At 36.7% G+C, this 25,085-nt stretch overlaps 1 protein-coding gene across 1 annotated transcript; it reads right to left on the minus strand.

The window, feature by feature from the left end:
* Positions 1–1,038: 1,038 nt before the first annotated feature.
* DGLUCY (D-glutamate cyclase) lies at positions 1,039–25,085 on the minus strand. Its single transcript, XM_065751675.1, has 13 exons — positions 25,021–25,085; positions 23,668–23,773; positions 19,300–19,453; positions 18,774–18,972; positions 17,108–17,258; positions 15,861–15,983; positions 14,050–14,247; positions 11,733–11,993; positions 11,172–11,271; positions 8,789–8,937; positions 7,229–7,348; positions 5,598–5,749; positions 1,039–1,908 (listed from the first exon to the last, which is right to left on the minus strand). The coding sequence occupies exons 1-13, from the start codon at positions 25,027–25,029 to the stop codon at positions 1,765–1,767; spliced, it is 1,866 nt and encodes a 621-aa protein (XP_065607747.1). The 5' UTR covers positions 25,030–25,085; the 3' UTR covers positions 1,039–1,764.

Consider the following 25,085-nt stretch of genomic DNA (forward strand, 5'->3'; position numbering starts at 1 on the left):
AGTCAGTACTTCGTTCTGCATTCTAATTCTTTCTACACTGTAATGTTTCAGCTTAGGCTGTGGGACTGTAACCACCACGGGAGCAATGTAACCCTCAGAGCGTTTCTATTTCATCCTGAATAAGGATGTGAGCAGGGGTTGGTGGAGATAAGCTGCACACTGCCATTGGGTTGAATATGGGGCTTGGGATGGCAAAGGAATAGAGATTTAAAAAGCACACAGACATAGAGCATTTCTTTGCAAAATCTGTTGAAACTTTTATTTTAGAAATAGCAGAAGAGCATTAAATCAAGTTCCTATGACAAAGTTAATGTTTGGAAAGAATGATCAACATTACACCTGTGAGTGTAATATGTCAGTAAGCAACTGAGCATGCAGCCCTCAGAGAAAGAGTTCACCTGCCTCGTTATCCAAACAGACATCTTGAAATTACAGAAATTTCCTTATGTGGGTGCAGTGCACCAGGAATCGTGCCACTTGTTACAACCTGATTTTCTCATTCTCAGAGTTATGTGATTGTTTTACATGGGAGAAGGAGCTTAAAAGTAGATAGAGGACGTTGCTACCTGCTTGCAATACCAATGTCCTTGGAAACAGCAGCAGCCAAACAGAACAGCCATCCTGATCCCATTGAAGCACAACAGCTCAGTACTCTCATTTTGTACCACTGTCATCATTTTACGACAGGTAAAGCATCAGTGTCTGAGAGAGCAGTGTAAAGCATTGCCTGAGCTGTCTGCTGCGGAGGCCAACAGCTGTCAGGTCTTTGGTACAGGCACTTACCTGGTGCTGCAGTGACAGCACAGCTTTAAATGACATAACCCAGCCATAAGGCACAGCTGTTTGTCATGTGCTGGCTCAGTGTCTGTAGGCCTTGGAGATGCACTGTAATTGTTCTCCACTCTTGTCGAGAGCTATATTTCTATTACTGGACTTCATCTAAAGGCTCATATACAGAATTTTATTGTGAACTGAATGCAAATATCCTTTAATTTTGATTGTATTTTAACTTCTAAGCATCAATTTTTAATTTTTAACTCATTTATGGTATTCTGTTGTTAAGAGTACTTCTGTACTGTGCAGAAAGGAACAAACTTTACAAATGGCAAAGTTCTGACATAAAGGAGGCGATCAGTACAGCCTTCCCTTTACACAGAGCATCTGCAAGGCTGCCCTTACTCTCATTTAAGCCCTCTCATCTCCTCACATTTCCACCAGTGACCCACCACCATGAGAAATCAGTGCTAGAAGGGTATAGGAAGAAGTGTACAGAAGGCCTGTATTTAATTTTTACTGACATAACACTTGCTGTTTTTTGTTTTGTTTTGAACACTCCACTGCAGCTGTTCTCCCCACCACAGGGTATTTTTAAATCCAAGTTGCTACAAGAGTTACTTCCTGTTGCAGTTACAAGGTTAGTAAAACAGGAACAGCAATGCAATCATATTTCATTTTAAGGAGAAGTCTTCTTTGTAAAAGCCAGATCGCTGCTTAGTGTGTAATATCTTTTAATATCCATTATAAAATCACATGAAAGAAAGGTAGACTGAATCATCATGTTAGCTCCTTCCCTTCCCATTTCACAGAAATTTTGTAAAGGCATTTATATAATGTTATGCATTGGTGAGACACCAGAGATGAAAAGTCCAGAACTTAAGAGACACAAATTCATCTTTTTCTGACTCTTCTTTTACCTTGCAGGAGCATAGGGTATAAAGAAATAACACAGAATCATCTCCTGATGTAGAAATCACTAGGGAGCAGTCAGTGTTGCACCTCCTGCAGCAGGTTTTCAATCATGAGTGAATGGGTGTTGTAGAAGGGCAGCGCGTCCACCTCCATTTCTAGGCTGGCAGATTTTCCACTGCGGACCCCAAGCTGCACAAGTGCTTTTAGCAGCTTTTCTTCCTTAAAAGAGAGGTGAATACGATACAATTAAAATCCCATATCGGTGAAAAACATTCATCAAGGTCTTTATTTTAAACCCAGGGAGGACTCTGACCTCACCCTCTCGATTTATTTTGTGGACACCATTTTTCTACGCTCCTTCAAACAGCATGACAGACTCCATTCAGAAAAAGGAATAATTTCTGCCTGAACTGAAGTTCCTATATTTGGCACAAATGAGAATCAGAGAAACCTCCACCCAAACTGCTGCTGTAGTTTTCACTGAGCAACAAGCTGCAGGGGCAGAGGTACAGAGGAGGAAAAGGCAATGTCAGAGGTGAAGCTCACAGGCAGAACCTGAGCAGGGTGGTGCCAATGTCCCTTTTGCTTCCTGACCTCCTTTTCTATTGATTTTGAGAATCCTCAAAACCAATAGAAGAGAAAACCCTTTCTTAAGAAAGGTCTGGGGAGAAGAAATGCCCTGAAGTTGCTCTTTCCTGGAATTCTTTGAAATAATGTTTAATTTGCTATGTTTACAACTGCAACTCTGTTTTGTGTTTGTAACAGTTATCTTCTCGCTTAACAGTAATGTAAGCAGATGTAGAGCATGTTCCAAACTGAGCCGTTAAAGGTACACAGAGGGAACAAAATCCTTGATGGTGACCTACGGGTAAGTTAGCATCATGAGATGAAAAGAAGGGATGAAATCAGCCCTAAAAATCCACTAGTTCTATCAGCTAGAATAGAGACAACTAGGATAGAGGTAGCAAGTGGCCTCATGTCTTGCAGTTTTGCTTGCTCACAGAATTTCTTTTGAAAAGCCATAATTTCAGCAGCAGCATTAGTGAGGAGATCCTTCTCCCTTCTCTCTAGATAATCACTGCTGTGAAATTTCCCAGAATCTTAAAACTTTGATTCCTCCCCACTGGCAAATTTTGAGTTTCCTGCTGAATTTCATTGAAGGGGATTCAATTTCAGTTGCAGGGAACTCTGACAGAAAAGCAGGTCATGTGACTGCGTATGCCTTCCCTCCTTGGGGACCAAACGGATTACTTGTGTATACATGTTCATTTTACCATGGTAGTTATAATAAGAAGCCCTTCAAGGCAGTGGTGCATAAATTGTCTATTGTTTAGGTAATCTTTGAGAATTTTGGAGACATCCAAAAAGAATTATTCCTGCTACTTTGCTTTTCGTTTGACGTGAGATGTGCCCATTAAGACTTTATATATGATCTTTGCATCTCCTGTAAAGATAATGTATTCCTCTAATTTTGTTATTAAAAAATCTAAGGAGAATAAAAAGCCTAATCACATCTTAGCTTCCTTCCATCCCACTCCCCAGTAAATTACGTAATACCTTGATGTAGTCTCATATATATATGTATATGTATATATCTTATTCCTTGAGCATTCCTTTTCTTTCTATGAATGCCTTTTCTGGTTGGTTTAACTTCCATTTGTGTGAGATTCTGCTCTGAGGGAAATTGCTACTACCAAACAAAGCCCTACCCCTGTCCTTGACAGACAGCTCTAGAGGCTGAAATACTTCTTATTAGATGTTCCCATACAGTAACATTAGAAATGTCTTTTATATCCTGAACACATATGAATTTCCAAAAATTTGTAATGTTAAAATGTCTAATGTTCTCATGTTCAGTTGTTGCTTCTTTCTACAAAGACCTGTAAGCCATACAGAATAAATTCAGGTCTAAAGCTGTTATGTATCTCTGATGTCACAAAAGAGACCCCTGAAGTGGGTAAGCAAAATTTCATTGTAAGTTCAGATTGTTTCTCCTACCTATTTACATGCTCCAGCTCTTTGAACTGCTTACACGGGGAAAATGGGCTTGCTTACTTAGCATTATGTAACTATGCACGATGTTGTACTCTATCAGCAAACGTTATTGTTGAACTTGTAAGAAACATAAATAACGTGCAGTGTGGTCTGTAAAGTGCTGCAGTTTGCTCACAGCTCTCTGATTAGTAAATGATCATGTTGGGAATAAGGTAACCAAAAATAAAGAACCCCACCAAAATCCAAACCCACCAAATTCGTTGAAAAAGAACTTGGTATTTTGCATTTAATTCATGGAAAAACTCCCTTGTGAATGAAAAAACTGCAAAGAACACTAAAACAAATGACACCTTTATATATTGCTCATGATCGTGCAGAGCACACCTCTGAAAGAGGTACTACATGGTCTTTATCTAACATTAATAAAGAGTTCAGTAGAAGAACTGCCCAATGTATTAACCTGGTTGTGAGTTGCAGGAAAATACAGAGTAGGTGGACATTATTCACCATTAGATTTACTCGTATCCATAAGAATTAACTTCTTTCCCAAATCCACCTCAGAAAAGCACAAAGAATGAAAAAAAATCAAACCAACATCATGTGAAGTGACTCAGTTGTGATCCAACTCCACAATTGTGGAAGGTAAGTAAAACTGCCTAGGTCAAGTTGTTTCTCGCTGATAAAGTTCTCAGCAATCACCAAATGCTTCTCTGTATCTCTTAGTAAAATATATGTAAAGAATAATTTAGAACAATCTTCACGTTCTATTGATCAGAAATAGAGAGCACTGCAGTCCTGAGCTTTGTTACAGTGCACTCACAATTTTGCTTTAATTGCAAGAGAAATAACATACGTTCCAGGGGAAGTCTTCTTCGTTTATCTGCTATGATCTATGGGTTTCATGGAAGGAATGCCGTTTTGGAAGAAAAATAAAACATTATAAGAAAGCAAGCATGCAGATATTAACACTGAGGTGGGTATAGTGGTGCTTTTCATCCCACTAGGGGAATTATTGCAGCATTAAAAGAAACGATTGGTCAGAAAGCAGCTGTAAATGGTATGATTTTATTTTTTTGTACTAATGGAGTAGGTGAACAATAATGTGTTCAAACTCAGGAAATCTTCTGCACTGTTTACTGTTGCATGACTTATAATTAAAGATACAATCTTCTCTTGTCAGACAATTTGTCATTTTCTTCCTTCCCACAAAACTGTTTCCATTAGTTTTATCTCAATAGATTTTGTGCCGAACTCTCAACAGCTCGTTATTGGATTATTATCAATATAGCCAGCTGCATAACATTGTAAAATAAAAGCAAGAAGGATTTCCTGTATACAGTATCCCATTTAATTGCAGTATCTCATTACCAGGAAATATGATCACAGTAGATTTGGGATACGTTAACTTAAAGGGAAAACAAGGAGATGTAAATGGAAAAAGCATTTAATGATCTAATGTTAATTAACTGATCTAATGTTGGAGCTGCCTTATGCTTTGTTACAAGAGGATAAGCAAATTCAGCTGAGCTGGAAGTTGAGATCGGTTTCAGTTTTATACCCTTCACATGAACAATCAAAACAGCGACAAAAAGTATGACCTACTCAAAAAAACCTTGGAATTTCAGGACAAACATACTGTCATCTTAGTGAAAACACTCCAGCACTGCAGACAGTATCTATGCTGAATGTTGCAGCGTGGTTTTATGCCTGAAGTTACAAGGCAGAAATAAATTCATTTCTGGGGCTTTTGATGTTCATACTGCCTTGATTTCTTTATTGATTATTCTAAACACTGTGAAAGCAAGTTAGCCAGAAATTCTCTAAAGACCCCAAAGGAAAAGCAATATCTGGGCAGGATTTAGTGGCTGATAATAGATAGACGACTCACAGCTCCCTGGCTCTCTGGAATTTACCTTTGTGACTGATGGAAGTGCTGAGAGCCAGACTGTCTTCTTCTGTGACTGTGAAAACCCAACAGCTCTCCTCAGATAGCGATCATGTATTTCACAGGTGCTGAGAATATACAGAGCACAAGCAATGGCATAGCCTCCCCAGTTGGAGACGCCTGCAAAACGGAAGAAACAGCGTGAGAACAAACTGTATCAAATAATAACATTAAACAACAGTTACTGTAGACATCCCTAACCTTCAGAAGTCATTAGGCACTTCAGCTGAGTCACACAGCAATGCTGTAATGGAACTGGATATGAGTTAACTACTGACATTGATTTGGAAGATATATTTTAGAAACATACAGTTGTGTATGATATTAAAATGTTTTCATGTTTTGGGTCAAGTAAAACCATGCAAATTTTCATTGAAGTCAGATTTCTTAGTGAAACTCTGCACCATTCTAGAGAGCTCCCTTTTGGTCACAGATAACATCTGATTAAAGAGTTCAGCTATTTTATGGCATACAAAGGTCGGGTGAAACTGCTTGTTGTCTGTGTCTTGATGTATCTTTTGTTTAAATGCTATGTGCAAAAAGACATTCATTTAAATGTAGTCAATATCCACAAATTGTCTGCGTGCTGTGATTAAGTCACTCTATGCAGACTTGTTTGGCAGCTTTGTCAGGACTATATTGGAGAATGTTAGATTTGAAGCTTGCTGTGAGAAGTTCTCTGTGACACCTCCACCCATGATGCAGAATAGCCAAATTTTCAAAGACTGTGGAGGATGTTCCAGTGCATGTAGTGATGCGCTGAGGACGCAGTGCATGTTTCAGTGCATCCTCTCAGATGTCTGAGCATTGCCTTCACTCGCTTTTGGGATCCAGATGTGACAACTGCTTTCAAGGTAGAAATCATTAGGATTTCCACAACAGCCATGTGTGTGTGACATTAAACAATGAGAAGTAGATGAAATTTTCGCTGCAATCTCCTTTCTCCCCTCTAAAATTGCTGTTCTAGTCTCTGCAATGTTGGAAACACATGTGTTCCAACTCAGGTTAGAAACCTGAGCCCAAGGACCACATGGACCATTAAGTTCATAAACTGTTCTTGCTGAATATGACTCTACACACAGGAGTTTATTTAATTCTGGTAAAGATGTTAGAAGAGAATTTTAAGCTGTAACATTCAACTTCTGTTGTACATTAAGATATGTATAAGTATGGCTGCTGAACGAATTTATCTCCTCGTGTAAGAGCAATATTGCTGAATTTGGCCTGATACAGTCACACCCACAGAAGTTCATCAGTTATACATATATAGTTATATGTATAATTTATATACACTCGGACATTTTTCTTCTAATTCTCACATCACACTTCCCTGTTATTTTATTTAAGGTGTGATTTTTCCAGAACATTTAGGATTTGCCCAATTGTTTCCAATTAAATGCACTTTTGACTGAGCGTCCTCAATTTTCAGTCATTCCTAGCTGTATGGTTGTTGCTCAACTGTTCAGAAAATGGACGCAATACAGAGACTGAATACAATCGTAAAAAGAAAGGGCCAATACAAATTACTTGGAAAGACAGACACTTTCTTTTCAGTTCTCTTCACATCAATGACTCTCCCACACACAAAAAATCCCTTACCAGCTACAACAGCAAAGTCAGCTTCAACATCACAAGCTATAACATCTCCATTTTTTATGTGCTTCTTTACAGCATCTTTTACCTTGCCCATTCCTAATTCATTTCCTCCATCTCCAACACCTTTATTCAAAAGAGAAAAAGATAAAATGAGTATGAAGCCAGCATAGGACATTCCATTTATAAAGAAGCCAGAATCTTTCCCAAGAATTTTCCTGCACTTTCAAAGCTCCATATGAAATAATTTATCCCTTTCCACCAAAAACATCTGTAAGCTTAACATCATGAAACAAATAGCTGAATAGCACTTTAGCACAGGCTAACCTGTAAATGTGTGTACACAGTGTATGTAGTGCTAGTGCAGGCAAAAGAAATCAAAATCATCAAGCAATTTTTGTAAGCTATGAAAAATAGCAGGTTTTTTTAAAGTGTTTATATATTTAGAGAGCAGTGCCTCTATTTTTGTTGGTCGAGCAGATATAGTGTGTATTTGTCTTCCAGAAATTCTTAGTAACAATGATTTCAGTAAAACTAGTGGGACTTGTAATGACATGTAATGTCAGAACCCTACATTTTTCATTACGAAACCTGGAGATGAGGATAACACAAGTTAACAGCTTAAAAACTGCTTTTAGTCTCTTACCAGCATATTAAAAAAAAAAAAGGAAAAAAATCCAATTAATTAAGTGGAAGTAAATTGAACTGTTAGTTTTACCTGTTAGTTTAAATGGAATATCCTCAAGTTCATGCTAGTTAATGTCTGTGAAAAAGAATATCCATTTCCAGAACTGTGAAAAGTTCCAAATCCTCTCTGCAATGTATGGCATTTGAATTTCAGATGTAACTTATGCATAATATGTGTCACAGAATGTACAGTATTTGTAATTTACACTTAAAGTGCTGAAAATCAATAAATTTAGCTGCATAAATATCTCACATAACTCTATACTAAACTTCTCTAAGTGAAATTCAGAGTTATCTCTCAGCAGCACTAAGGACAGTGCACTTCTTTCAAGATTAGTACATCACACTTACATTTTCTTAGAGAAAAGGGCCTACTGCACCAGAAGGGACTATGCAGTCTTTGCTCAGGAGAATGTACTGTTAATTGCAGTATAAATGAAGATTGTATCTAGGCTGCTGTTTTAACACAGGTGTAACAACCATAAAATGGTTGCAATATTTCAAAATTCAGTAGTCATTTGCTTTCTCTGCTACCTTTCACCTATAAAATACAGAATGAAGTCAGCGTCAAAAACTAGACTTAGGGGATTGTAGGTAGGCCCACTTATAGGTGTGTAATGCTCACGTAATGATAATACACACACCTGGGCTCACTTATTTGTTCTTAAACAACTCTGAATTCAGTTCCTCTATGGGCACCCTTCCAGGGGAACCTGGAATTTTCTCTAACACTACCTCTTTAAATTCAACACAGACAAACAGCCATAGCCCTCAAGCAGCCATCTCTTCAGCACCTGCCTCCTGCTGCACTTGGCTTCCAGTAAGTTCCTGTTTCTTGCTTCTCTCGCTTTTGAGACTGTAACACATATGCATACGTACCTGTTGTTGTTATTCCTGGAATGGTTTGTGCAGCTAAAAATAGTTCATCTATAGGATCCACTAGATGTTTAATGTTAACTTTCCTGGCGTTGTAGTAATTGCCATCAGCAGCCATCCCAGCACGTTCTATTGCTATCAGGTGATCAAACCTGATTAGAGAGAGGCAGAAAGGAGTTGAAGCTACTGTTCTCCTAAAAATTTCTCTGTTGGCTGTTTCTCCTGTTGCATTTAGTTCTGCTCTTTGATTATTTGGGATGTAAGGTAAAATTTGGATACTGTTTTGTTATTTCTCTGTATAGTTCTCTACAGTTTATTTTTAGAGCTAACCTAGTCTACCTGTAGATTTACTGCAGCCTCCTCAAACTACATTTGTTGTAATAAATAGAGAAGTTCCTGGACTCTTCCAAATGGATGTTTCTTTGGGTCAGTCATCTGGGCTTGCTCTGTTTGTTAAATGTGCAGTGTCTTACAAGCTACCTGTCTTTGTATTTTCAGACAAAACAAAAAAGTCTATTGGATGATTATTTAAATCCTTGGTAGCAAAAATGTAGTCTCTGCTTAAAGATCATTACTTGGAAATTTTTCACTTGTATCTCTTCAGGGAGTTTTTGATTTGGGTGTTCATATGTTGGGGCTGTAGGTTTGAGGGTTTTATTTATTTTAAGTCTACATCAGTTTTTGGCTAGTGAAAGTACACAGATGTACTGCAGATGTCCAGTGCTTTAAGCAGAATTTTAGTTCTGGATTCTGCCACTGAATATCATAATTGAATTATTTTGCTTCCGTTTCTGCAGTTTTACTGTCAAGAGGTTACTGTTCCTGTTGAATTATTTAATGATTTCTGTGTGGGTATCTACTGTGACAGAGGAGACCTTAAATGGTTTAGTTGTCAGCTTTAAAGAAATATTTCAGGGTTTTGGGGAATATGGAACTGATTGAAATAGAAACTGGTTGTAATTAAATTATGCTTGTCTATAGAAACGTACTTTTAAAACAGTACATAAAAATGGAAGACAGTACCATGCTGAAATTATAGCAGACACTAACATTACTCCTCACTACAAGAAAGACACTGAGGCCCTGGAGTGTGTTGAGAGAACGGCAACTAAGCTGATGAGTCTGGAGCAGAGACCTAATGAGGAGCAGCTGAGGGAACTGGGATTGTCCAGTCTGGAGAAGAGAAGGAGCAGGGGAGACCTTACTGCTCTCTACAACAACATGAGGGGAGGTTGTAGTGAGCTGGGGGTTGGCACCTACTCCTTCATGATAGGATGAGTGGGAATGGCTGCAAGTTGCAACAAGAGAGATCCAGGTTGGATGTTAGGAACAACTTCTCCAAAAGAGTTTTCAGGTGCTAGAACAGGCTGCCCAGGGAAGTGGTGGAGTCACAGATATTCAAGAAATGTTTAGATGTTGTACTAAAGGACATGGTCCAGCAGGGAAATGTTGATGGTAGGTGAACAGTTGAACTAGATGATCTTGGATGTTTTTTTCAACCTTAGTGAGTCTATTATCCTATTTAGAAGGAAATGGGATGTGAATAAATTGATGAACCAAATACAAGAGTGAGAGATCTTTTTTATTAAGAAGAAAAGGCTGAAGGTGATGGGATTAAAATGCTGCACACAGAAAGATCAATAAAAAATTAGCAGCATATGCCTATTTAAAGGAAATTTAAGTTGCTTACTGAGTAATGAAATGTGTATAGAGATACTTAGCAAAATTCACCAGTGTGTTAACCTTAATCACGCGCTTCTATACATCTGAATTTCTGCCCAACATTGTATACTGAACACTATGTATGCAAACAGCGCAAATCAGTATTCAGAAGTTGGTACATACATCTATAATTTTGGTTTGGGCTGCCTAAAGGCAATAAGACAATCACTTGCACAGTATTAAGGACACTTGAGGTTTACTAAATCAGACTTGATTCCCCAGTTCTTAAACTTGAACCAAAGCTCTGGAAAGCAGATGAATTCTTTTCCCTGGTCCTTTACTGACTCCACCTCTCAGCATCCTAATTTTTTCCACTTATTTAATGTGGAATAACAGCTGAAAAGCTTTTATATATATATATATATATATATATATATATATATATATATATATATATATATATATATATATTCTTCCCCCCTCAGGAAAAGAGCTGTTGATACATAATGTACTGTTTCCTTTTGTATTTCAGAAATGCATATTCTCAGAATAACATGGAATTCAGTACTCTACATGTGCTTCAGTACAAATGTTCTGATTCAGTTTGTTCCACTTGTTCCAGTTCTTAACAGCTTGCAAACATTACACCTTCTTAGATCATTATTTTTATTACCACTCTACACAATAGAGTTGTGACCCCCTCTCAAAAGCAGAATGAACGTACCTAGGTCTTCCAGGATTCCCATTTTCACACAGAAATTCTAAAGCTGAATCGGCACTTTCCCTTCGATAACTCAGTAAGGGGATGGGTTCCTTCAGGATTCCTGGAGGAAAATAAAACCAATTCAGATGCAAATTTTTTTTTTGTATTGTATGTTCCAGTAACTTTTTTTTTTAAAGGAGAACAGTTAAAACATCTAGAACTCAGCAGGTTTACTTAGTTCCTGATAAGCTTTCTGCATCCTTGCTTTAAAATCAAATAATTTATATGCTAGGCTGTTAAATGGGATCTTGGGATAGAAAGCAGGCCAGTAGAACAAGAACAGACATCCAGAATTCTTCAAAAACAGCTCTCTCAAGCTCACCACCCTGGTGCATAAGCATTAATGTGCTGCCAGCTACCTTTAACTGAACATCATAGCACCACTGATCTGAGCTCACAGGATGAATGCTTGCTTGTTCTCTGGAAAAAAATAAATAAATTCCTGTACTAAGTTACAATGAGATTAACTCAAGTGAACCTTGGCTCAAGTTAGCAAGACAGAAGTGGAAAAATGTCTCTTACCTATTTGCACAGCCTCTTCAATAATCTTTTTATTCAGATCCATGGCTCTCTGATCTGTTACTATGGCTACATCTTTCTCCAAGGCCTGCAACATGGCTGCAATAGCAAGGGCTCCTGGGGGCCCGTCGTTTTCTTCTGGTGGCTCATAATTGAAGTGGGTGGGAAAGCCAGTGGTTACCAACACGGACCGAGCGTGGGACAGGGACAGGCAGGCCTTCAGCAGCTCACCTGGGCGGAGTAAAGGATCGATGCCCCGATTGCCTAGGAAAATATTTTTAGAGACTTGCTTAAGAGAGCAGTACGCTTAAATACATTGCCCTCTTTGTGAAGTTTCTGTCCGGTGAATCCATGTACTTTCATGACACAATATGTGGAGGGGGGGGAAGTAAAAAGAAAAAAGAAAAACCTCTGATCAAGGCAGGAATTGAGCTGATTTCCTCAGGAAACCTAAGAAGGTGTAGGATATGAGTAATGAGGGGAGCGAGCTGTGCTTTCAGGTTAAGAATTTCAGTTAACTGGGTTTTAGAAATGACTATACTAGCATTTCTTGCTACTGGTGTAAACAACATTTTTTTCTTTTTTAAAAAGAAAGTGTTGATTAAATATTGTTTTCCTTCTTTTCACACTGCTTCCCTCTAATCTGTTATAGTCATGCCAGACCACATCTAACTACTGAAGCTAGATTGATACTTCACTTTCCATATTTTACAGAAGATTCATTGCAAACCTCAGATGAGTAAACTTGTTCTTTATCTCCACTTAACTCTATTCCCTCAGAAAAGAGTTAATTCCCAAATAAATTCAACTTAATGAAATCATTAACCACAGCAGTGAGGGTTCAGAGATGCTGTAAGTTGTTGGGAGTCTAGATAAACTCAATTACTACAGTATTATCCAGGTGACTACTGAAAGGTCTTGTTGTTACCTGATACCTGACCTTGACAAATAGGTGCACAGTAGCAGGTCTTTATTCTCTTGGGTCAGTCCTTGAAAAGGCAACACTGTGCACCTTGTGTAACTCTTACACTGGTTCTTATTCCATTTTCTGGGATTCCGAAACACGAATGTGCCATGTGGGCCTTCAGATTTGCTTGCATTCCTGAAAACTATGAATACTAGCACAGCGTACTGATTTTCATGAGCTGATAATGAGAGGCAAGTCCCCACTACTATTTCCTAGTCTCTTCATATCTTAATTTTTCTCACCGTTTTTTCTTCTTCCCTATTGTTAAATGCTGTTTCCTCTGTCATTTTCTCCTAATTCCTCCAATGTAATATATAGGTAACACATGTATAGGCAACACTGGACACAGAAGAAAATTCTTAACAGAATTCAGGTAGAAGCAGGGATATATTAGTCTCTGAGAAGTGGAGTGTTTCAAGTGAGATAAAGTACTGTAGCAATGTAGGCAATCTCTTTTAGCAACAAAATAAGCTAGCTCTGAAGTTAGGTCTCCTATTTCTCCAGAGAATGGCACTGTGCTATGCTGAACTCTGGAATGGATAAAAGGAAGGGCTTTGTGAGTAAAAATAAACAGACCCAAATATATGCATGCAGCCAAACCCTGAGCTGGGGAGAGCTGCCTGTTAGCTATTTTCCACTGCTGTCTGTAAAGGATTTCAGAAAATTCATGGTAAACTGAAATCAGAATTTACAGCAGACAGAAGGGACTAACTCAGTATGTATTTTAGGAGTGGCTCCTCTCTTCTTTTATGTACACCTATGGCCCTACCTTTCAACATTTTCTTGTGATCAGGTCACTTTGGTCCATCACACAGGACCTCAGTGATGAAAATGTCAGCAGAGCATGGTGTAATTCCACCCATTAGAGAAGGATGCTTGAAAAACAAATGCAACTACTAGAATATCCCAGTAAGAAAACATTAGTCATGAATATATTAAAGAAACATGTTGTTTACTCAACAGTGAATACGTACACAGCTGCTACGAGCTCGCTGAGATGCCCTGTACTTTACATATCAATTTCAGATTTATTCAGTAAACATTTCTTATTCCCTGTGGACACTCTAGTCTGCTGTAAACAGAAAAGCTTCTGTGTACTTTGAGAGAATACAGTAATCAAACTTGCATGTTTCTTTACTGGCAATGTTGAATGTTTTAGGTCAAACTCTGGCATTAAATATCATCTTGAAAAATTAAACACCAAGTTATATTAACAATTTTTTTTTTGTAATGTTAAAGTTGCCTTCATGTTCTTATTCCATTCTTTAAATTTGTGGATAGTTATACAAACAGGATCATTCATACCTACCTTATAACAGATCTGTTAAAGGAAGACATTTTTTTTGTTTTTACCTGGATCTGTGCCAACTAGGCTCTCTATAGTCTTTATTTTTTTTGCTGCTTCTGCTGACACCATGCTATAGTGCAAAGGATTTTGTGAAATGCAGTGGACTTGTGGGACTTCTCTTGAGGATCTGAGTGTAGCACTGTCATTCTTCAGGTCAGTAATGAACGTGCAGACAGAATAATGAGTAAAAGCCAACGGAGATCCTAAAACAGATAAAACAAACACCAAAAAAACAAAAACAAACAAACAAAAAACACCCACAAACTTCAATTAAACACTTCGTTATTGCAATCTATCAAAATATCAGAGAGGTAGATTCACAAGAAGATATTTAACAACACAGAATCCCTGTCTGATGAGATACGAAATAGGTGATATTTGAAGATACATTGCAGCAATAAAAACACTTTAAGGAAAGAAATGTGTGCATATATATATATATATATCTATATATATATATATATATATGAGAATGTTTTCACTTTTGAAAAGCTCATGTGGGTAGCTGAGATCAGGTTTTTCTACACTAACATCTCTGATATAAGCCTGAGGCAATTCAGGAACTGACAACTGGTAACCGTTCAAGGAAGCCAGTCAGGAATTGACAAGTCTGAAAACTAGGTTTGGTATGCATGGAAAAGCAGTGCTTTGAGCTAAGAACAAGTTAGTTCTTAAGTTTCTTAAGTTTTCATACTGTGTTGGTGAAGCTGTTCCTGTAAAAACTAATTGTCTAGGTTCTAGACCGTTGCTGTGTCTTTCTATAGCTCTGAACACAATTTCAGTAATGATATGATGAATTGTGTTAACTACTACTTGCCAACAAGTAATTGTTAATTAAGAAAATTGAAACAGCATCTTTGCACAGTATCTTGTCTACCTATCTAGGATAACAATAAATGGGCAAGAAATGATGACAAATTTTCCCTTTGCTAGATTACTAGAAGAGGGAATTTCAGAAGCAATAAATCTCTGGTGAACAACAAGTTTATTCAGGTCTGACAGCATGTTACCTCCCTAATCTGAAAATATTTTATCTTTATATTAATTATGGAAGTCTTGATACTTCATAATATCAACATAATACTTACTTTGCTAAAATGGGCGTTTGTGGATAAATCACAGCAGGCACATTTAAACAAGCAAAACATTGTTAGGATTCTGGAAAGGGAGAAAATAATGCTGGCAGGATCTGTTGGGAATATATGGGCAGCAATTTAAAGGAAAACAGAGATGGACATCACTGAGTTTAAATATGCCTCACCAAGCCACGTGAAAAGACATATTCACGAAGCTAGCAGTGACTTAGATTATAATAGATCGATGACTTGGAGCAATATAATGCTGTCGCTATGGTTTAGTTATGTTTTCTTGCCCTTTGAACTCATGTCTGTTGTAAATGACTGGGTAAAGTGCAAGATAATAACTTTTTACAAGAAGATAAGGCTTCCATTTTATGAAGCGTGTCACACATGTTCTTCATCTTGACACAAAAACTAAAACTGAAATTCTTCACAAAATAATAACCAAATCTTTTCCTGGTCAGTCAATTTGCTAGCTCTCAACAAAATGTATTCCTGGCTGCTTTACTTTGTTCTCCCACTTATTTTGTATTACACTGCTGTAAAATAATAATAATATTTCAAAAGTAAGAAATCAAAATGAGGTTTTGATGCTGTCAGAGCTTTAGATTTCTGTCATCTCTCTCTCTCTCTCTCTCTCTCTCACACACACACACACACACACACACACACACACACACACACACACACACGAAGAGACCAAAGGATGAGTAAGAGTTTCCAAAGACAGTACATACTGCAGCTGATGATTGCTTCTATTCCTGTTACACCACTGGCCCAAAACACTGGAATATCGCCAGGGTGAAGGTGAACTGGATCTCCATAGTCTGGCTTGGAAAGATGCTCTATTCCCAACAGACCTGTCATTGACCAATATAAACCCATCACAAATTTCAGTCAAGCAGTAATATTACAGAAGGTGAGAGGGACCCTGAATACTACCCAGTTATTCTGAGAGAATAACAGCAGTAGTGAATCCACTGAAGTGGCATACTTAGCTTGCTTTGAGCGCATGTCCTCAGAACCTGAACTGTCTCGTCTTTCCTTTTCGTACATAACATCAGTAAAACATGCACTCACTTCATTTTTGCAGTAAAATACGAACAAGATATGCATGCTGAGTTCCCTAGATACTATGCATCTTTTCTCTCAACATAACAATTGCAACAGTGGCAAGCAAGAACAAATTAGTGCAATGCAACACGAACTGTCTCTGGAACATGTCCTCCTCCCTTTAGTTTCCTGCATTGTTTTAGCTAAAGAAATGAGAAATCTTTAACTTCTCTGAGTTGGATAAGTACATCTCACTCTTGGCCAGCTTTCACTAAACTGTCTTTTCCTTTGCTCCAACACCTTCTTGCAGTATTCTAGATCATTCGTTTAACTTTTTTCTGTAAAAAATAAATACACACTGGAGACTCTCACCCAATCTCTACTCAAAGTAATGAATTATCACTAGTTCCTTGGACTTAAGCATTCAGACCGAATACATTACAGCAGTGTGCTGTTACCAACAGCATCATTTTCCATGCCATGCAATGTGATCTGGCTGTGTATGCAGCTCATGAGACTACTGACTGACAACTTTCTGTCATCCACACACATCCACCCATACTTCTTCCCATGCCACCAGTCTCTTTTCTACCCTGTTGCTGGAATCCCTGGCAACAAGGAGTTCAAATATAAATGAAACTGCATACATTTTAGAATAATGCAACTATACTTCCTACCAAATGCACTCTTGATAAATAACTGAATTTAATAATTCTATATATTCCACACATTCAAAATCTACCTTTCTTATTTCTTTTTTCCTTTTTTTTCTCCTCTCATTGAGGTTTTTGACCATTAAAATAGTTAAAATGAAGAAGCATGGCAGGGCAGGTATTTTAGTCTTATCACTTCCCCTGGTTACCCCTCCAGCATTTTTAATTTTTTTAATTGGTAAAAAAGCCCACATGGATTAAGTATGAAAAATACTGACCAGGGTCACCCATGTGAATTGGTGCTCCGTGAGTTTCTTTTAATTCAGATGTTGCTAGCACAGCTGCTTCCAATTTGCTTTCAGGAATTGGTCTCATTGTGACAACTAAGTTGCAGCTAAAAGTAGAAATACTGTAGCATGGTACAGCTGTCTGACAGTTTAAAAAAATCAAAAGTATTAGAAGTAAGGCAGATAATAATATTAATTTCAAATCCTTTGAAAAAAAAATCTTTTTTCTTTTAAGATTTGCAAGTGAAATCTACCATCCTTAAGCTTCTTCATATAGATCACTAAATGCTCAATACCGTGCTTTTTGCTTCAGTACATGCAGTGTACAGGATGAGCTCAGAATGTTCTGAATATTGACAGAAGACAGTTTTGGACACCCTATATGGAAAGTTAAAAGCTAACAAAGTATCATAGTGACAAATCAATTTGCTTTGAATCTATTTTCTCTATTGGAATTCAGAGAAACTATGATGTTCAATAGCACGTGAGGGTCGGGAACTGCTGCAGCTGCTAACTGGCAGTCCTCTACAACAGAAGCTGCATTCTAGTTCTGCACATAAAAAAAAGTCTTTCGTGCCTCTAGGAAAGATCTATGGAATTCATTATCCTTGCTCACAGGGATCCTGAAACACCTTTTCTATTCAGAAATAAAGCAGCCCCAGTTGCTAGAAGTAAATGTCTGATATCAAAAATTGCATTTGAGCCCAAGTGAGACATGTTGACAGCAACATCTACACAGGAATCGTTTGTTAATTTTTTCATAACAATTACAACTGTCACTGAATAAATGCCCTGTATAGTCCTTCATGCTATTTTTGTGCTATAAGCAATGATATTCTCCTAATTCTGAAATGTTATATAAAGATATGTAGTTGTATTCTCTTTTCTTTAAGCTTGGTAGAAGGTCTTGCATGAAACACATCTGCTCCTTCAGTTTGACCAGCAGTACAGTAAAAGATTGCCAAATGATAACATTTATTCACTAGAACAGTACATTAGCCATGTGAAAAAGGCATTTGGATATATTTAAAAGTGTTCTTAATATTAAAAAAATCTACCTTCTAGAGTAGAATTATACTATGAGTTTTGCCAACATTTAAATCTACACTATACATTTTCTTACAATTTTCATGCTATGACAGATGCTTTTCAGGAATAACTGTCCCAGAGGTCTGGGTTCCTAGCACATGTGCAGCATAAAGGCTCTACATCCACAGGAAAAATCCATAATGTGACTGTCATACCTGCAGAACCAACTGTTGCTATCATGGTTCATTACAAATAATATTGCTGCCTATTAGAAATGGTGGAGATAGCAGGACATGTATTAAAGGTGACAGACAGAATAGTACATGGCTCATCAGTTGAAACAAATAAAGAAACTAGGACTAAATTCAAATGAAATGGCTGCAATGGCACGCAGGAAAAAAAAATCTGTAACTGAAAAAGAATAAAATACCTATTCAGCCTCACAAGAAGTTGAGAAAAGCACTGATCTAATGCTGGGCATATTTTATCTCGTATTTTCATGCATTCAGCACTAGTACCTGCCAAAAGCTATTATACAGATGGAAAAAAAGTTCTGAGCGTTTGGTATGGGCACATAATATGAATATGGACAAATAATGAAAAGATTATGTCTGTTTGTTATCCTTACCTTATACATGCTTACATTACATTTTTGTTCAGCATTTCTTACAGGAATACCAGCAGCTTGGAGTACTTTTTCAAAAGAAAAGCTGCAACCTAAATAGAAAGCCACCATATCCTTCAGTTGTTCAGAATAATCCTTTAGACTTTTTAGAGATCCAGTAGACACTCCATACTCATACTTTCTATACTGCAGGCAGTCAGTTCTAGTGAAATAAGAAGTTATCACACTTTAACATACTTTCTGAAAACATGTGTGACAGAAATTTTCAAAAGATGAAATTTCAAAAAATTTTCCTTTTGCTTTAGAGAAATACTTACTGACAATTATGATAATACACTTCTCTAGAACAAGATGATCAGATATTCTGTTATATTCACAAACAGTTTTTACTTAAACGTGCAAGTCTAAGAAAATAAACTGGTTTAAAATGTATATAAGCATGAGCAGGTTATTCCCTGAAATACTGATCTCTCCTAGTCACCATAAGCACTCACTGCAGAACCTTGAGAAATAGTCAGTCTGTATTTACCTGTTATCAGGTTCACTACTCGGAGAAGGACACTTCCATTCCCCTGGTTTACTTCTGTGCAGCAGTGGCAGGGGTCCACTGTTTGCATGGCAGAACTTCTCGAAGTCATCAGCCAGGGACTTGTGTAAAATCAGAACATTGGCCTGATTATAGCCTGGAATTGTGGAAGGTCGAAATGTCTAGTTGTTAATTCATCTCTTTACTTATGAAGCGGTAACATTTCAGGATAGATTTCTGTACGTGCTCTATAAAGATTGCATGAAGGAGATTTTTACTTCAAAACTCTGTAATGAAGTTAGACAGCTTTTAAAAATATTTTTAAAACTGCAGCTAGGTGTAGTCTGCACATGAAATTGCTCACAGCCAAAATACTTGATAGACATGGAAAGTACCAGAATATGAAGATTGCATAATTCTTTCATAAACACTTATATGAATTTGTATATAAATTGAATTTAATATTTAACCTTGAGAAATCAGTACTCTATAAGAATACTTGTGCACAGAGCCAAAAAAAAAAAAAAAAAAAGCTACTGCATACCTTACTCTCACCATTCTAAATGTAATGCTAAGCTGCAAATCATGACACCTAAAACAGTAAAATTCTGTCCTTATGGAGCCTGATTATTACAGCATGGATATACTACCTTTTGGATTGCCTGGGTTAGTGAAGAGAAATTGTCTTGAACCACATAGGAAATACGTAGTAGATTTAATGTATATAAGTAACAGGACTTATTTTTTATTAAAATGTAAAAAAAAAATCCAAAAAATAACATAGAAACAAAAATGTGAAAATAGAGGGATATTTAACCTTGTTTTCATGAATCTAATGTATCAGTGTCTTGTTCGATGGAAGTGGTTGCAATTCTCACTGAGCTCTCAAGATGTTCTTCAGAGATTTTTGATGAAATATTACTTTTCCTGTACTTCATCCTTAAGAACAGTGGGTCACAAGTGTATGTGTTGCCAAAAGGAGATGACATGAATAAGGTGTGATTGTCAAGCAGGGGATATTTTTCTCTTTTAAAGTAGGTCATATCATGTATCTTTACTAGACTTCTGTCAAATTCTTCATTGAGTTGAATGTCTGATTGCAACACTAAATATTCCATTTGAAAATGTGCAGGTAATGCATTTATGTCAACTGAAAATGGAATCACAGACATACAAAAAAATGGATGCTTTTTCTGGAAATCTTGAAACCGATTATCAAATTTGCTTATCAAAATCCAAAGTAAAGGTGCATATTTTTTGCTGTTCACAGGCCTGGGTTTAGCCAACACATCAAAATGCAAGAAATTATTTGCTATAACTTCAGCTTGACATAATTTAAATTTCATTTTGAACTCTGTTATGGTTTGAAACAGATAAGCTGATAACAGATAGCACAGAAGAATTGATTTTCACCTTGAAAAGATGCATGCTTAATTCATTTAAATCCATAAAAAATGCTGAATCTGTGAGCCATTTTTCATCTTCAACTTCTGGCACATATTTTGTTTTTGATTCCAAAAATGACTTGAGTTCATTTCACAAATCATAAAATCTTTTTAGCATTTTATCCTGACTTAGCCACCTTCTTTCAGAAAAGTAAATGATGACCTCATTGTTAGTATCTGTACATTTAAGGAACTCCTGGAACTGGCAATGATTCAACCCATTGGATTTCATGAAATTTACAACTTTCATGATGATTTGCATGATGTTATCTGTTTTTAAAACTTTCACACATAGATTTTCTTGATGTACAATGCAGTGATATTTCATCGAACATGATCTGCCCATGGTAATTTCATCATTTTCTATTAATTTTTTAAGTCCCTCTTTTTAAGCAACCATCTCTGGGGGAGCTATCAGTGGTGATACCAGATATGTTGACAAGGGTTAAAGAAAATGACTTCAGTGTGATTTTTACAGCTTCATAAAAATCAGGAGATTTAGCTGTGTCTTTTAAAGGCACCAAAAAAAGCCATTTCTTCTGTGACAATGTATTAATCACCAATACATCTAATGAAAATGGCAAGCTGAGCCATATCGACAGCATCAGTGCTTTCATCTATTGTCAAAGCACAACATTCAAAATTAGCAGATTTACCCTCCGAAGTTCTTTTGATAGATTTTCCTATTTCTTCATTTTGCCTGGCTGCAGTCTGGGGACACAAACAGATTCTAGGAACATCTGTTTTTCATCAGGACACACTGTATCTGCCATATTTTCCATACATTACTAAAAAAAACCCTCAGCATCAGTAAATGGTTTTGATTATTATTATTATTTTTCCTTTGGGGATCAGATTAGCTACCATGTAACTAGCTTTTATAACCAAGCCCGTTTGAGTTTTACCTTTTTAAAAATGATTTTGTTGAGATGTGGAATTGAAAACAATTCTGTCTACTTTGTCTTTATGAAGCATTCCTTGATGTGCATCAAATCTGGCAGCAAGTTCTTGCACAGTTTTTTCTAATTGTAATATTTGAAAGCTAATACAATTTCCTTACAAATTAAGCACAGTGCCACATTATTTATCTTAACAATAATGTATTTATCTGTCTGATGAGTGTGCACCTGGGCAAAGCTGCCCCCATGATGGCAACGCCTTGGGGGTGGCTGCAGTGCAAGCTGTGCCAAGCCACGTGTGGGCTGCGGGTTGGACATACCTGCCTTAGAGTTTGTTGGCTATGGAATTTTACCTTAACAGACAAAATTACAGCTCATGAATAATCTGCTGCCTGCCACACTGAATCCTAGGCATTTCTACTATTTCTAATTAAAAACAGACACAAATAAATACAAAATCACAAAACAAACAGAACTGACACACTTTTTTCACTTAGAATCAACTTTGACTTAAAAAGCTGCAGACTACTTTCATGCAACAGATTCTAAAGACATGATTTTTTCATTTTAATTTTTTTTTTTTTGCAATGGGTATCAATGTGTCTTGAAAAGATTCTACTGTATCAGACATCAGATAGACAAGAGGCTGTCCAGAAGCTCCCGCTATCCTGAGAATTGTGGTAGTCTGTTGTCCAAGAGGCAATCATTTGGTTGAAATGAATGACCTTTTTTAAAACGTGTAGAAATCAGACAAATCCTACTTCTGACCTAAGCTAACCAAGAAAACAAAAGATAAATCACAATTCTTTGATTCTGTGAAAACACTGTTCCTTGTGGAAAAATGTAAAGCTAAGGCTTAAATTGAGGCAAGCATGCATTTGCATACTGAACGTGACCACAAACTGCTCCTTTGGGAATATTCAGTACAAAAATTCATTTTATTACTAGCAAAAGTTACTAAATACAGAAACAGTTTCTTGCTAAATACAGAAATTTATTTTTGTTAAATAAACATACTAGATTTACCACAGAATACAAGACTACATTGAGTTCCCCTACAGCCTTGTTCCCTGCTGCCCATGTGAAATCTACAGGTACTTTCTGCTGTGCTGATTACGTTCACAGATTCTTAAAGTTATGGCTTCAGTCAGTGAATTCAACTTGGGCAGCACTAAATTTGAAATGCTATTCACTGCTGTCCCACTGAATCTGTAGCCAACCAGGATTACTCTAAGTCAGGAAGCTTTTTTACCAACTTTTAGATAGCATTATTTTTCCTCCTGATAACAGGAGGTATTTTTCACTTCTCTTCAATCTCTCTTCACTTGCATTATGTATCCACCATTATGAATATATTCCTGAACAGGGTTAGATTAGCTGGACACACTGATCAACCAAGACATGAGTTCAACACGCTGTCCCAGTTCAGAAAATTTTTGAAAGTTTTTTTTTGTTTGTTTGTTAGTGTGTGTGTGTGTGTGTGTGTGTGTGTGTGTGAATGACAGTGTAGGCAACAAGAAATAGTTACTCTAGTAGTATAGTGCAACAAATGAAGCAGAACAACACTTCTGTGACCATACATCAACATGCACTAAGTAAAGCAAGATCTGTAGTACATTATGTGATCTTATAAATGTGATGATAATGTGTGTAAGGAAAGCCAGATTTAGTCTTTTCTAATATTTTCTGCACCCGTAAGTTCTCACTGACATTACAGGGAGCTGAAGAATACACTACAGTTTTGAAAACAAAGTCCATGCACTCTACATGTGTAGGATGATACATTTTCTCTAATAAAGCTTTGTAATTTAAGGATGCAATGTCAGGTGAATGCAATGCGATTTTAAAACGACCCAAGCAAGTTACGAATGTAAGTCAACTTGACATTTCTTCTTGTTCACTTCATTGCTTTTGAGAGTCCTCCTTTCCTTGTTAAACATCATCAACAGTAAAAGAAAAAATGTAAAAATATTGCTGTGAATTCAAAACAGAGTCTCTCTCCACTTAGAGCTGTTAGGTCGCCTTACCTTCTGCCATTCCAGAAATATTACTAATATGGACTCTGTTGCAACGAATTATTCTTCTTAGTGCATGAGGAAGGAGAGACTTCAAGCTTCCCGTCCACAGCATCAGCTCAGCCTTAACAGAAAGATGATAGTTATAAATCTAAATTTATTTTTTTTAATTTTTGAATTGCTGGAGAATTTGATCTAAATTTCCTCCCCATGCTCCTGATGAAGATTATTATCAGTCAGAAAGTCTTAGTTAGAACCGAACAGGCAAAACAAAATTAAAAGGTTACTTCATTGACATTTTCTGATTGAATGCAAATTGAATCCTTCAATAAATTTGCCAGAGGTGTGCACATTAACATTCAGAATATAAAACCAACTTTTGCTAGGCTGTAATGTAAGAAACATTTCTTTCTTTGTAATTTTTTTTATCTAGACTATTCACTCTTCTAAAAATTGCTATGTTCTAAGAGATGCCAAAATATAAATAGATTAAGTTAGCAAGCTACATTCTGTAATATTATTTCTCTGTTGAAAATGGTTTCAGACAGTTAGCAATGTAACCCTGTGATAAAAAGAGAGTTCAGAAAATGTCATTTTAGTATATTTCATATCTAATACACCTTCCAAATATTCATTATGTAGAAGAGAATACTCCTATGGCTATTCTTCCACTGGGAAAACAAACATATAGAAGTTTAAGTCACACTTCATTTTATCTGGAAAAGGAATGGAGATAAGCGCCCAAATTACAGTAAATATCTTGCTCTTTCGACATATATTGGAAATTAAAAATGTGGATTTCTACAGTTTTGTTTCAGTGTAAATGTTTTTCTCTTAACCTAAACTATCCAGAAATAAAAAGTGTTTATTATACCACTGCAAAGAAGAAGGAAAATGTATTTCAGAGTAAAATAATGATTTGGCTCCTTATGATTTTAAATTTGGTTGCTTTTCATGGTCTAATTCAGAGGTAACGTTTGTTTATCTAATTGTATGCTCACTCTTAAGAAACTGAACTATTGTCCAAGCAACTAAATTATCAATCTCCAGCTGTTTCTTTAATTCAAGAGAAGCCGTTCTTGATGTTAGTCATGAGACGCAATAACAATGATAGAATACGTGATACTTTTCTAAAAGGTGCCAGTAAATTAATGTGCAATGAGATGTTACAACCTTCTAGCAAAAATTATCTTTGCTGCTAAAGATCCACATTTTGTGTACTGTAACAATAATAGCACAAGATTTCACTCCATAGTGGGGTTGAATGCATTTGAACCACTTATTATGAAAATGTGTACCTCAGAGTAACTCATACCTTAATTAACTTGAAGAAAGAGCAATAATATATTTTGACTGAAATTAAACCCTTATCATAGGTTGTTTGTCCAAAATATTTCCCAAAGCTTGCAGAATTCTGAGAGGCTGAGTTA

The sequence above is a fragment of the Cyrtonyx montezumae genome, unplaced genomic scaffold (genome assembly GCF_038088225.1).
Source record: "Cyrtonyx montezumae isolate F1298 unplaced genomic scaffold, pur_monq_1.0 scaffold_10, whole genome shotgun sequence".
NCBI lineage: Eukaryota > Metazoa > Chordata > Aves > Galliformes > Odontophoridae > Cyrtonyx > Cyrtonyx montezumae.